Below are 13,954 nucleotides of genomic sequence, written 5' to 3' on the forward strand. Positions count from 1 at the left end.
GTGGGGGTTGGTATGAATCAGCGAGGAGAGTTGCTTCCACCGTGGTTTCGGAGCACGTGGGATCGGTATGAGTTCTTTTGAGCTGCGGTCGTATGCGGACCCCATAGACCCGAGTGATCACGAACAGCCGTCAGTTTGTACATACTTGAGCGGTACACTGTGCAGTGTACAAAATCACTCCACTGGATGCCACACGGTTAACGGGCTTGTCCTCTCACACTGCCAGTACTTGGTCACTGCCTCCGTTTTAGTGCCTCGGGGCTGGTTTGCCTGCATTGGAGCCCCCACCGCCACCCGAACGCTTGTGGCACTCGCCTCCTCACAATGTGTACATATGGGTGTGTCAGTGCCGGGGCATGTCTTGCCCTGATGGAGTTGTGGAACTGTATCGAAACGACGCTTTGCAGACTTTGCCGATTCTTTAATCGAAACGCGCGGAGGTCTCGGTAAGGAAGTTACTCACGAGCAGATGTAGTCAGGCTTAAGATAATAGTACGAACAGATGTAGTCAGGCGTAAGATAATAGTACGGACAGATGTAGTCAGGCTTATGATAATAGTACGGACAGATGTAGTCAGGCTTAAGATAATAGAACATAAGCTCGCGGGCCGCTGACCGGCGCCGACTAAACGTCGTCCCAGAGAGATAACTTCACCAGCTGTGAGCCCGTCGTAAAGACAGCAGCCAGCAAATAACTAGCAACGCCCTGTAGACAGCAGAGACTGCGGGACAACTGAGCTAAATCGCAGTTAGCTATCGCCGCGTTCCTGGTAAAGATTGGCTTCTGACAGGATGACACAAAATATTAACTGTCGACTCTTTTCCCTTAAACTTGCCTTTAGTAGAACTCTAACCATCTACGACTGTCACTCTGTCTGTCACTGTCACGACTACGACATCCACAAAATATCAAACGTGCCTAAGAAGTGATCGATTGTTTCGGTGAGTTTCCCACTAACTAGGCGTACAGTATGGAGTACGCAGTGCGAATCGGTGCATCTCGTGCAGCGCGAATCGCATGCATCGTGTGTGGTGCGCGTCGCGACGCAGCGTATGTGTGAGAAGCGGCAGACACCCTTTATGATCCGCGTCGAAGCTGGTGTGTTTCAAATTACGCCCGGGGATGTGATTTGACGCATTCTGAGAGCAATCTCGTCACCTTTGCTCATCTGTTTGGCATGAGAGCGGTGGAAATGGGGCCAACTCGCTGTCACCTGAGGGCCTGTTTAACATAGGTCATGAGGGGTTGTGGTGGGTGCGGTAAGCGGTCTGGTGGATGTTCGTTTCCTCGACGCTGCTGAACTGAAGCGGCGTCGTTCGGTCCATTTGATGTAATCGAATGACCAATGACATTTGTACTTAGATCATTGCTTTAGGTGCACAAAAGCGACTGATGGTGCATTTCATTTTTGTTCACGAGCGCATGTGGCGGCTGTCAAAGATGTATTTGAAAGTGTGCTGTAAACGCGTTGCATCTGCGAGATGTCGCAGTGCGCCGACCAGTTAAAAAACTACATTCACTGAACGTATGCCATTGAAGCCGCATCATGGTCAGCATGATCACGCCGTTAACACGGACAGGCCTACGCCGTGCTGCCAGCGGTAAGCTCTGCTGGCTGAGGGGAGGGGGGGGGGGGGGGGAGGAGGGAGGGAGAGAGGAGCTCGGCCTGCGCCGGTGCGCGCCGCCCCGCGCGGCGTACCGGCGGCGATCAGCACCCGCCGACACGGCCAGGGGCCTTCACTAACCGCCCACTCCGCGAAAGGCATGGACAAGGAGGTGCGGGCGTGGGACACGTACACCCAGCTGGAGGCGACGGTGAAGAACATGCTGACGTCGCTGAAGGCCGTCTCCGAGCTGCAGAACCCGGCCATCCGCACCCGGCACTGGAAGCAGCTGATGGTGGCCACCAAGGTGAGGGGACGGCGGCTGCCGAGGCCCGGCCGCTCATACCGGCGCCTGGCCGGCCGCTCAGCCACGGCGACTGTGACACACAGTGGCAACGGCGGGGTCAACCTAATTTGGGTGGTGTCGGACGACATCCCGGTGGGCTGTTTGCCACTGGATTTGTGTGCCGTCGTGTTCCACAATGGTGCGGACTCTCCCCATTTGTCGGCAAGTTTAAACCTCAGATGGAGAGCACTAGTATGCAAACTGTTATTTCTATATTCTGACCAATGCCACTTTTAGGTAATGACATCTTAACCGTGCATACATACTTTAATTTTGAATGCAGTATGATTTTACATCATTTCGCCGTTTGCAACAACGTGTGTCAATTAATGGTCAGTGAAAACGTTGATACCCGCCATGATTGGTTGCCCCTGTGGACCAGTCCAGTGCAATACAGCTCACTGGCCTGGGCAGCACCTCCTGTTACGTTGCTGCGTCCCTGACGGCTGTTGATCGCCCCTTCCGCATTTAGAGTAGGCATTGTCTCGATCAGCTAGCGTGGTTGGCTACATTGTTGGGTAGGAAGCACTTAACGGGAATGGTAATGGGTTGGGCACCTGTGTAATAGCTTATCGTTACGTGATTGGGATTAACCATCACTGAGATGCGGACCCTCCTGGTTTGGACGGTGAGCGCAGATCCAAAGATGTGTTACTTCGCGAAGTTCAGGACCCCAAAATGATGGCAATGAACGTCGGATGGCGTATCACTGAAAGCATGCAGCAGTGCGAGGAGATGAGCCCACATGGGCTTGACATGTATGTAGACACGCGCTGGGCATATATGTGCGTAACTAATGCTTCCTGGATGCGTGCCACGGGCGACGGGCCGAAGAATAACCAATAATGCCTTGAACTGTGTACCACAGCGACGTAACTTCATGCGGCGCATGTTTTTGGTAAGGCCGACGTAACCGGACTCTCGCTGCATCTGTGCTGCCTGCTCCTCCCGCATACTTGTCGGCCGGTGTGGTGGTGGCGTGGTGGGCTGATGTGGCTGCCGTCGGTCCGGGGAGCGCTGTGGTTTGGGCTTGGACCGCTCGTGGCGCATGTGTGGTGTGTTGGCCTGGCGCTGTTTGTGCACACTTTGTGCTGTGTGCAGTTTGGCTGTGCTTTTGTTTTACACTGTTGTTTTAATGGGGCGGGAGACAATTAGGGCATCTGAATAGTGACCAGCTTCACGGTATGCATTCACGTTTCTTTTATGACATGATAACGATGAGAAGCAGCTGACCGCACAAACCATTGACTTAGGTATGGAAAGGCTGTCAGCAGACGCATAGTTGCTCCACTAGATTATTTCTGTACGTTGAAACGCATACTTCGGTCCCAATCCACTGGAACAAATCCCTCAACGTTACATTCACAGAAACTATGTTATTGTTTTTTGTTGCCGTGGTCGTTCTGGCTTTCCGGGCGTCGAGTCGCCACGATAATGACCGTGAGCAGCTTTACCTGTTTTGACTCCCTTTATGCCGGGGAGGTCATTCTTAAGTGGGAGATCACAGTTCGAGTATAGTGTTCATAGTACCTTAGGCCTGCTAAACTGACCGTTTTCGTACTGAGTGCAGCTTCCGTGGTGGTGAGACTGAGGGGAGGCCGGTTAGGGTGCCCAGTTGGAGCGCCACGGTCGCCGCCCGTTGTGCTCCCCTCCCCCCCCCCCCTTCGACGCCCGTTGCACTGGCAGGATCCGATCTGCAACTGGCGTTGGCGCATCAGTCTTATCCTGGAGAGGTCAGGTCAAGGACCGAGGCTCGAGGTTGCACCCAAATATCGACAGAAAATGCTAGGACAAAGTTACGTGGGGTCAGCAGTCATTACCGACATGTTGAAACCCCGACTGAACTAGCGGATCATTGCGACGATGTGCTCAAGCTCGGACCGGTCCTGGTCCGTCTACGCCGTGCCGTGCCATGCCGTGCCGTGCCGTGCTGTGCGGCAGCCGACACGCTGCAGGCGCCGCCTCCGTGCTGACGGCCTTCCGGCCCCGCTCAGCCGGGCCCGGCCGACTCCGGCACCATGTCGGGCCAGCCGGCGACGCAGCGTCTGCGGGCGCTGGCGCGGCGCGGCCGGCGCGCCGAGCAGGCCGCGCCGCCGCCGCCGCCGGACACGGCCGCCCTCTCGTCGGTGGCGCTAGCGCTCAGCCGCCTCGCGGCCGGTGGCGACGACGTAAGTGGGCCGGCGGGCGGCCGGCGCGCTCCGCCGCCGGCCGGCTTCTGCATGCGTCTGACGGGCCGCTGCGACAGGTGGCGTGCCGCGGCCGGCGCCGCCGCCGGCGCGCCGACGGCCGCCTCGCTTGGGCCCTCCCGGACCAGGTGAACCCGACGCCGCGCCCCGCCCGGCGGCGCCCTGTACAGAACGCTTCTGCGGCGGCTGACGTCACCGCGACGGTCATGGTCAGCGTGCGGTCGACGGGACTTCGACCACCGTTACATATCGTCAACAGCGCTGAGCTCATGAACTGTTTCCGATATCGATTAGGCTTGTGCATGGTCAACTTCTGGACTCGGGGATGATCATGGACGGACGTGATCGAGCCTCGGTGTCCGTCTCTCCTCACCGATCGCATCCTCACGACTCCTCTCGCTACACCACGCGTCTGTGGGCAGACCTGTGTCCTCTCCTCACTCGTCGCTTCCTGACGACTCCTCTCGCTACACCACGCTTGTGCAGGCCGACCTGTGTCCTCTCCTCACTCGTCGCTTCCTCACGACTCCTCTCGCTACACCACGCGTCTGTGGGCCGACCTGCGGATTTTCCTCACTCGTCGCTTCCTCACGACTCCTCTCGCAACACCACGCCTCTGCAGGCCGACCTGTGGCCGTCGGCTGTGAGCTGGCCAGGGACCGCTCCGGCGGAATCCCTGTCGCAGCGCCCGCACAAGCCCCGAAGAGGGGTCTTTGTGCGGGCTAAGGCTCAGAGCGGAGGTCTCCCATGATGGCTGCGGTGCTGCCCATCACTCTCTCTTCCGTCCCCCATCCCACAGCACTAGAAGGGCGAATGCTGGCCGAAAGAGCTCGGAACCAAAACAAACCAAGCCAAAACCAACCCTCGGCTGCACCGTTTTTACCTGACTTGTACGGTATGCATGCACTCGACTGGATGAACCTTTACGCTCGCTGTCAATAGTAACCCGTAACACGGTCCTCGACTATCTGTCACCACGGTCCGATCGTTATTGCCATCGAGACGGAAAGACGCGTTCTAAATGCATCGAGGACGGGCTATGGAACGCTCGATTATCCCATCCTAGAGGTTGTTACCAAGTTGTGTGCTAATTGCCGGAAAGTTTTTTGGGCATGGGACGTTTGAGCTTAATGGAAAACGGTTTCAAGTGTGTAAAACGAATGTAACGCATCTACATTTAGGCAGTAAAACAAGATTATGCTTGAGCATAAAACGTTGGTAGTACCTTGTATGCGTGTATTATTGTGCTTCCTCTATGAAAATCATAATTATTTTTTAGACCGTGATTGGACGGAGGTGCGGACATGACTATGCGGATGATAAAGGGAGCTAACGTCACTTGAAATGCATTCAATAAAAACAATATTTGGAACACCCAAGCTGCATCCACGCAATATTGCGGGTCACCTGATCTAGTTTTGGTCATGCTGTAGCGTTGACATTGGTCCGGTTTCATTCGTTTGCTGTTCGCTTGAAAGAGCGCTGCATCAGCATTTTAAAAGTCCTTGACGAATTTAGCCTTTTGTTTGAAGTTCTGAAGTTTTGGGCTGAAACATTTTAAGTACGCATATATGTACATAGAAAGCTACACAGTTTGGCATGCGCATGATACCTGTTATGATCAAAACTTCTTTATACATAGTTGGCATGAACACATGATGAACTGCCGATGTACCGTATAAACTGCTCTTCGGCGTAATCTGTGAGTCCACTGTGTGCCCGTTGTGTCGAACCGCTAAATGCTCAGCACGACCACCCAGATTAAACACCGCCGTGTCCGTGTAGAGTCCAACAACCTGCTGGGGTCCCCTCCGCCTGCCCCGGTGTGCTGGCGTCTCGCGCGCGGCCGCCGCCGCTGACACCCGCTTGTGACACTGACACCCGTCGAACACCAGGTGAAGTTCGTCATGGACGAGAACACCACCCTGGCCGACCTGCTGGCGCTCAACCTGCACGAGTTCGAGGACGAGGTCAAGAACATCGTCGACAAGGCCGTCAAGGAGATGTCCATGGAGAAGGTGTTGAAGGTGCGTACGATTATGCCGCTCTCGCAGGGGACGGTGCACGGAACGACGGGGATGGGTGCAATGACATTAAATCGATGTTCAGCCCCGTGTGGCCCCTCGTGGTTGGGTCGGAGTGGGCGATCATGTTGCTTCGTTATTGGTGGCGCACCTTAACTGTCGCATTGACGCAGTTTTCACCGCACCGCTTCCCCGCCAGTGTCGAAGCCATGGAGCTGTGTGCCCAAGCGAATTGCGCGGCGTTGTGCCCGAGCGCAGCAGCTTGGCGTGGTTTCAAAGCCTTGAATTACACCGACACGTGACGCCACGTGAAAACGCGGCTCCGACAGAAGACGCGGGCGGTTTGGACTTGACGTTTGCGTCGGATGAATGACGGGACCCGTTGCGAACCTGAACACACATGTGGGGAAGGAAATAACGCTCAACGGGGCAAGCCTCCCCACGGCCGTGCTATGCCCAGCACGCACACGTCACCAGCTTCAGAGCTCGTTCATAGCCCGTGACGGTAACGGTGGGCGGTGTGCTGCTGCTGCTGCGCTGTGTTTGTGGTGACGTGCCGTGCGTGATGGCCCGGTCAGGAGCTGGACGCCACCTGGACCACCATGGAGTTCGAGCACGACAAGCACGACAGGACTGGCCTGCAGCTGCTGCGCGCCTCCGAGGAGCTCATCGAGACGCTCGAGGATAACCAGGTGAGCTGCACGGGAGACGTAAGGTAACCAGGTGAGCTGTACGGGAGGCGCAGAGTATCCAGGTGAGCTGCACGGGAGACGCAGGGTAACCAGGTGAGCTGCACAGGGGCCGGAGGGTGACCAGGTGAGCTGCACAGGGGTCGCAGGGTAACCAGGTGAGCTGCACGGGAGGCGCAAGGTAACTAGGTGAGCTGCACGGGAGACGCGGAGTAACCAGGTGAGCTGCACTGGAGACGCAGGGTAACCAGGTGAGCTGCACAGGGGCCGGAGGGTGACAGGTGAGCTGCACTGGAGACGCAGGGTAACCAGGTGAGCTGCACAGGGGTCGGGGGGTAACCAGGTGAGCTGCACTGGAGACGCAGGGTAACCAGGTGAGCTGCACAGGGGCCGGAGGGTGACCAGGTGAGCTGCACAGGGGTCGCAGGGTAACCAGGTGAGCTGCACTGGAGACGCAGGGTAGCCAGGTGAGCCGCACAGGGGCCGGAGGGTGGCCAGGTGGGCTGCACAGGGGCCGGAGGGTGAGCAGGTGAGTCCCTCAGTGCCACAGAGTAACCATGTGAGTCCCTCGGGGACCGCGGATAGCTAGGTGAGTTCCTCAGGGGATGCAGTGTAGTGATATGAGCCCGTCGCCTGTCGGCGGTTCAGAAATACACCAGGTGGCCCCGTCAGTGACCCTGGCACCACTGACCCAGATTCGGAGAACGAAGTCAAATGGCTCTTGGAAGAATTAAAAGGCGCCACCCACACGCTAGATTCTTGTTTTGGGATCGATGACAGGGCAACTACTCTGTTAGCCGCCCCGGGCGTCGTGCTGATCCCTGCACTGTCACTGGGCTGGCCAATTTGACGTAGCGACATGTTTTATGACTCCCGATTTTCGACTGCCATCAGTCTTTGTGACGGGCAATGCACCATCGGTGTGACAACTATTTAGTACTCAAACTGACGTGAGAAATGTGTTTTCGTGAACAGGTCCAGCTGCAGAATCTGATGACGTCGAAGTACATCAGCTTCTTCTTGGAGGAGGTATCGACCTGGCAGAAGAAGTTGAGCATGGCAGACCAGGTGAGACGCTGACTAGCCTGTACTGATATCATTGACTGGTCTAGACCAGCGCCACTGACTGGTCTGGACAAATGCCATTGACTGGTTTAGACCAATGTCTTTGGTCTAAACCAAAGTCATTGACGGGTCTAGACCAGTGCCGTTGAGTGGCCTTGGCAAATGCCATTGGCTGGTCTAGACCAGCGTCACTGACTGGTCTAAACCAGTGCCATTGACTGGCCCAGGCAAATTCCATTGACTGGTCTAGAACAGCGTCATTGACTGGTCTAAACCGGCGTCATTGACTGGTCTAAACCAGTGGCATTGACTGACCTAGGCAAATGTCATTGACCGGTCTAGACCAGCGTCATTGGCTGGTCCAAACCGGCATCATTGACTGGTCTAAACCAGTGTCATTGACTGGTCCAGACCAGTCCCACTGCACAGCAGCCCTGCGACACTGAGCGTCACGGAGCGTCGGCGTATGTCTGGAGCTCCGCGACGTCCCGTGTGTGCGTTCCCACTGGACTGGCACGGCTACTGGCCACAGGTGATCACCATCTGGTTCGAGGTCCAGCGGACGTGGAGCCATCTGGAGAGCATCTTCATCGGCTCGGAGGACATCCGCCAGCAGTTGCCCGAAGACTCGAAGCGGTTCGATGAGATCGACGCCAAGTTTAAGGTATGGCGGTGCTGTCCGGCCTTTTGAATGGCCCAGCTTAGCGGCCGGTGCTGCCGCCACCCAAGCATGTGTGAACTGGAGCTCAAGTGACCTAGCCTGTACTGTGTCAGTACAAAACGGACCTGACAAACTCCCCTTTGTTTCATTTGTTCGATAGAGGGTCAGTAAACGGCCCAGAAATAGTTCTGAGATTACATGTAATCGATAATGTGACCAATAAATGTTTCTAATGGTACCAGGCTGCGCCACCACGCACTCCAATCATTTGTAAGCCGGTCACTGCAAGTCGGCCCGCGCCTCGTGTGGTTTTGTATGCTGCTGCTGAACCATCCTTTTCAAGCGGAACATTCTGTGTCATGATGCGGTGCTCCTGCCTCCGCATCAAGGGGGTGTCAAGTGCGGGCGTTATGCGGGGGGGGGGGGGGGGGATTTGGGCACGCCGTCTGCAGGTGGTCACGCCGCACGGGCGTTATGTAAAGTGTACCGCTGCACACCGATTGCCCCTCTATTTCGGACATTTGTATTGGTTGGCTGTACTGGGATGGTCTACGGGACGCAAGACGAGCCATGCCTCACTTTTACAGACGTAATTCTCTGGCGGCGTTTGCCAGTGTGTTGCGCGGTGCTGGAGCGGTGACGAGCCGCCGTCCGCTATCGCAGGTTTTGGTGACGGACATCAACGTCACGTCCAACGTGGTCGGCGCCACCAACCAGGACGGCCTGTACGAGCGGCTGGACGAGCTGCAGGGCCAGCTGACGCTCTGCGAGAAGGCGCTGGCCGAGTACCTGGAGACCAAGCGACTCGCCTTCCCCAGGTCGGTCCACACGGTCACACCCGCAGGAGGGCCTGCAAGGGCGGGGGAGAGGGGGGGGGGGATACCGGTGTGAGGACCACGTGATATGCCGAGTCTGGGAGCGGGCTGGGATGACACCGCGGATGAGCTCCCTTCAATATTCGGCTCGAGTACAAGTGGAGAAGTGGGAGAGGGTACGCAGGTGCCAGAGAGGTATCTTGTGGAAGCTTTGGTGAGCCTGCAAAACTGACGTACGGTTCAGGCTCAGTGGAAGCAGATAAAGCTAACAATGTACGCGCCTTATTGTGAGGATTTGAAGTGAAAGGGCCATGTTGCATAATAACGGAATCCCCGCCTGGACTCAATCACCGCCTGCCATAAAAAGGCAGTGCTCGTTCGAAAGCTTTATAAACGCAAGTGAGCGTTTAGAGGTGTTTTGATCGTGGTACTGCAGTGCAAGGACGGCGTGGGAAGTGTACTTATCTGTTGCCTTCTGGATGTGGTTTCACAGATTCTACTTCGTTTCCTCCGCTGATCTGCTGGATATCCTCAGCAACGGAAACCAGCCGGAGCTGGTGGCCAAGTAAGGCACATCAGACCAACTTTTGGGATATTTATCACGCGTGAGAACGGGGAATGAATACGAAAATGGCGCATTTCTGATCATATTTGAAGTCATTTGAGATGCTGACATCATTGTGCTGAAGCTTGGTGACCGCTTGGTACTTTAAGCAGATCGATCCAAAATTACTAATAAAGCAGTGAATGCAGCAGCACTGAGGCACTGCAACACTTGCCTTCTGGTCGGTTGCTGCAATGGAGGATGTAGGCCGTTAAGTGACGACCAACACAAGCGAACGCAATCAGTGCGCGCTGCTGTACCGTGTTGTGATGCCTGCCTCTTGCGCAGACACCTTACCAAGCTGTTCGACTCGATGGCCAAGCTGAAGTTCAAGGAGGAGGGAGGCACGGTGGCCGTCGGCATGTTCGCCAAGGACGGCGAGTACGTCGACTTCGACGAGGACATCGACTGCGTCGGACCGGTACGCGCGGGCGGACACCGCCGCGGAGGAGCTGCGCCAGTCTCGCCGCCAGCCCGGCTCGCGGCCGCGGCACGCGCCCGGCCGCAGTCACCCGCAACAGGAGCTGGGATCGGTTCAGATCGGCCCGGGCCAGTCGTTTGGACCGTCTTGGAGCGTGGCAGATGGATTGGCCATGCCAACTTATTTTCTGATTATCGTATTGCCCGTTTCGTTTCGTTTTCACAGTGCTGCAGCGCTACATGCAGCCCGAAAGCGATGTCTTCAGCAGTGCCAATCGTTGGCATCATTATGCCATACGTCCAACCTCACTTGATTAGAATTAGGCCGACCCGCCGAGCTGCGCGGGGGTGTCCACATGATGACTGGCGAGCGTGTCACGAGCGGGCACCGCTGGCGCCAACCAGGTGGAGCAGTGGCTGAACAAGCTGCTGGAGCGGATGCGGTGCACGGTGCGGCACTACATGACCGAGGCCGTCGTCACGTACGAGGACAAGCCGCGTGAACAATGGCTGTTCGACTACCCGGCTCAGGTGCGCGGTGCGACTGATGGCTCGGTTGGTGACGGGACCGGGGAGAGGTGCGGTGACGGGTACGAGTACAGGTACGGTGACGGGTATGAGTACAGGTACGGTGACGGGTACGGGTACAGGTAAGGGTATGTTGACGGGTACGGGTACGGGTACGGGTGCGGGTACGGGTACGGGTACGGGTACGGGTACGGGTACGGGTACGGGTACGGGTACGGGTACGGATATGGGTACAGGTACGAGAGGGTGGGGTACGGGTACGGCGGCGATTGTATCGTCTTCACTCCCTCCGGTGGGTAGCTCTCGTACCAGGAACTTAACATCTCACAAGGTACGATGCATTAGTGCCCACCTGCAGCATTACAGCCTGACCACCGACTCTGCTGGCCCTCCGGTCACGGCCCGGGTCACCTAGCGCAGAGGACAGTACTAGCCAAGAACCAGCAACGGTGACGGTGGCGGAACGGGGACGGGACAGGGACGGGACCGGAACGGGGACGGGGACGGGGACGCGGACGGGGACGGGGACGGGGACGGGGACGGGGACGGGGACGGGGACGGGGTCGGGGGCGGGGGCGGGGACGGGGACGGGGACGGGGACGGGGACGGGGACGGGGACGGGAACGGGGACGGGGACGAGGACGGGGACGGGACGGGCGCTGGCTGGGTTGTGTTCATGGCGAAAGAAGTCGATCAACCGCCCTGTTCAGGTTCGGAAAGGTGACGCATATGTGAACGACTAGGTTGTGCCAGGTCATAGACATTGAGTGTCGGCAGGTAGACGTCTGCACGATCTACGCTATGATCAGAAGAGTAACCAAAGTTCGTGTTGCTTTCACGTCGTATCGCCTTGCTTTCACTGTCATCGGGCTCATTCGATGCGTGGTGTTCACACGTCCTGGTCGAGTTCCATTTACGCATCTAGTACGGTGTCTTCACTGCATGCTAGTGGACGATTCGCTCCAGCCGTTTGAGAATGTAACGCGCCCCGCAGGTTTCGCTAGCCGGCACCCAGATTTGGTGGACTACCGAGGTCAACATCAGCTTCGGCCGACTGGAGGAGGGCTATGAGAACGCGCTCAAGGACTATAATAAGAAGCAGGTGGGTGGCACGGACGCCCGCCTCGGGGTTTTGTGTGCTCAGGCTCGGCTACTCCGGCCCTGCGTGTCACTTGGGGCCGCCTCATCAAGCCCAGGCTATCATTCGCTCTTAACTGTCGGAGATGGCTTGCTGCATCGCTGGAAACAATGGCTCTGTATCGGCTATAGCGTGAACTGAAGCTGCTCAAGAAGCTGCAACATACGCTTGAGTGATTTGAACAGAGTTTGCGAGCCGCGCATACCGAAAGGTGCCGGTAGGCGAGGTTGCGGTCTTGCCTGGTCACTCCGCCGCGATACTGACGAGCTGGGCAAGGAGGCGTCGAACGACTGTAGTCTTACGACAGTCGTCTTACATGGTCCGAGCTGTCCGCAGCGGTTCGAGACACCAATGTGATCACATGCCTGGATGCGATTGCGCTGGGCAAGCGAGCCAGGTAATCTCGTGTGAGGGTCTGATCGGTCACGACGCGTGATTCACTCAGCGAGAATCTCCGAGTCGCCCGCTGAACTTGCGCGCGCAGCTTCACGTTCGGTGACTATCTCAGGTGAGCCAGCTGAACGCCCTCATCACGCTGCTGGTCGGCGACCTGACGAAGCAGGAGCGTCAGAAGATCACCACCATCTGCACCATCGACGTGCACTCCCGGTGCGTTGCCGCCCGGCGTCCGGGTCAGGCGGGCGCGCCGCCAGCACGCCAGAACGGCGCAGGCGATGAGCAAATTGTCCGACCCGTGACATGCATTCAGTCGCAGCTCTTGCCTGATGTGTTACCGTCGGTTTAGTGGCCACAAGGTGGTCGTTGGATTCCGTGATCGTTGTGGTTTGTTGGATGTCCCCGCATTAAATGCATCCCAGGGGGACGACCGGCCAGCCTTCTCCACACACTGCGCGCACACACACACACGCACACACACTGTACAGTCACGTGATTCAGCTTCCGGCAATAGGCGTGCGCTCCGCCTGTTGCCAAGTTTGCCCTCTCCCCGGCCACAGTGCAGGGCGTCACGCCCTCAGTAGCACCACCGGCCGTGGGGAGCCGGCACACCGCGACGCAGCGCCGTGACTGGGCCGGTCTCGCTGCCCGACAGGGACGTGGTCGGCAAGCTGATCACCACCAAGGTGGAGAGCAGCCAGGCGTTCAGCTGGCAGGCGCAGCTGAGGCACAGGTCAGCGGGCTGGAGGCGGCGCCGCCCGCCCTGGGGTCAGCGGGCTGGAGGCGGCGCCGTTTGCTCCCGGGTCAGCGGGCTGGAGGCGGCGCCGCCCGCCCTGGGGTCAGCGGGCTGGAGGCGGCGCCGTTTGCTCCCGGGTCAGGCGGGGCTGTGAGGCGGCGGCCGCCCGACCGGGGGGTCAGCGGGCTGGAGGCGGCGCCGCACCGCCCGTTGGGTCAGCGGGCCTGGAGGCGGCGCCCGCCCGCCCTGGGGTCAAGCGGGGCTGGAGGCGGCGCCGCCCGTTCCCCGCGTCCAGTGGGCTGGAAGGCGGGCGCCGTTTCGCCCCCGGGTCAGCGGGCTGGAGGCGGCGCCGCCCGCCCTTGGGTCAGCGGGCTGGAGGCGGCGCCGTTCGTCCTTGGGTCAGCGGGCTGGAGGCAGCGCCGTTCGCTCTCGGGTCAGCGGGCTGGAGGCGGCGCCGCCCGCTCCCGGGTCAGCGGGCTGGAGGCGGCGCCGTCCGCTCCCGGGTCAGCGGGCTGGAGGCGACGCCGCTCGCTCCCGGGTCATCGGGCTGGAGGCGGTGCCGCCCGTCCCGGCTGGCTCCGGCGCTGTGACGGGGCCCGCACGGTCGCGGCGTCAGCTGGGGCCGTGCCGCGTGAGGCGCGGTGTGATGGCGTGCGGTGTTTGCGCTGTTTTACTACTGGTACTGAAGGGATCGTAACGTGCCGCACCGGCTGAGCCGAGACGTTTCTTTGGGAACGAGAA

The 13,954-nt window shown here is 58.4% G+C and overlaps 1 protein-coding gene across 1 annotated transcript in view; it reads left to right on the forward strand.

Annotated features, from left to right (window-relative positions):
* LOC119094866 (dynein beta chain, ciliary) overlaps window positions 1-13,954 on the forward strand; it is a 91,225-nt gene that overhangs the window by 29,213 nt on the left and 48,058 nt on the right. Inside the window, exons 29-40 of the mRNA XM_037217783.1 lie at window positions 1,764-1,912; window positions 6,033-6,164; window positions 6,740-6,853; window positions 7,826-7,918; window positions 8,448-8,579; window positions 9,240-9,394; window positions 9,885-9,956; window positions 10,284-10,416; window positions 10,821-10,946; window positions 11,938-12,045; window positions 12,590-12,690; window positions 13,133-13,210. Coding sequence (XP_037073678.1) covers window positions 1,764-1,912; window positions 6,033-6,164; window positions 6,740-6,853; window positions 7,826-7,918; window positions 8,448-8,579; window positions 9,240-9,394; window positions 9,885-9,956; window positions 10,284-10,416; window positions 10,821-10,946; window positions 11,938-12,045; window positions 12,590-12,690; window positions 13,133-13,210 — 1,393 coding nt within the window. The remainder of the gene's footprint in view (window positions 1-1,763; window positions 1,913-6,032; window positions 6,165-6,739; window positions 6,854-7,825; window positions 7,919-8,447; window positions 8,580-9,239; window positions 9,395-9,884; window positions 9,957-10,283; window positions 10,417-10,820; window positions 10,947-11,937; window positions 12,046-12,589; window positions 12,691-13,132; window positions 13,211-13,954) is intronic.

The sequence above is a fragment of the Pollicipes pollicipes genome, unplaced genomic scaffold, assembly GCF_011947565.3.
Source record: "Pollicipes pollicipes isolate AB1234 unplaced genomic scaffold, Ppol_2.1 Scaffold_4219;HRSCAF=4965_pilon_pilon_pilon, whole genome shotgun sequence".
In the NCBI taxonomy this organism is placed as follows: Eukaryota; Metazoa; Arthropoda; class Thecostraca; order Pollicipedomorpha; family Pollicipedidae; genus Pollicipes; species Pollicipes pollicipes.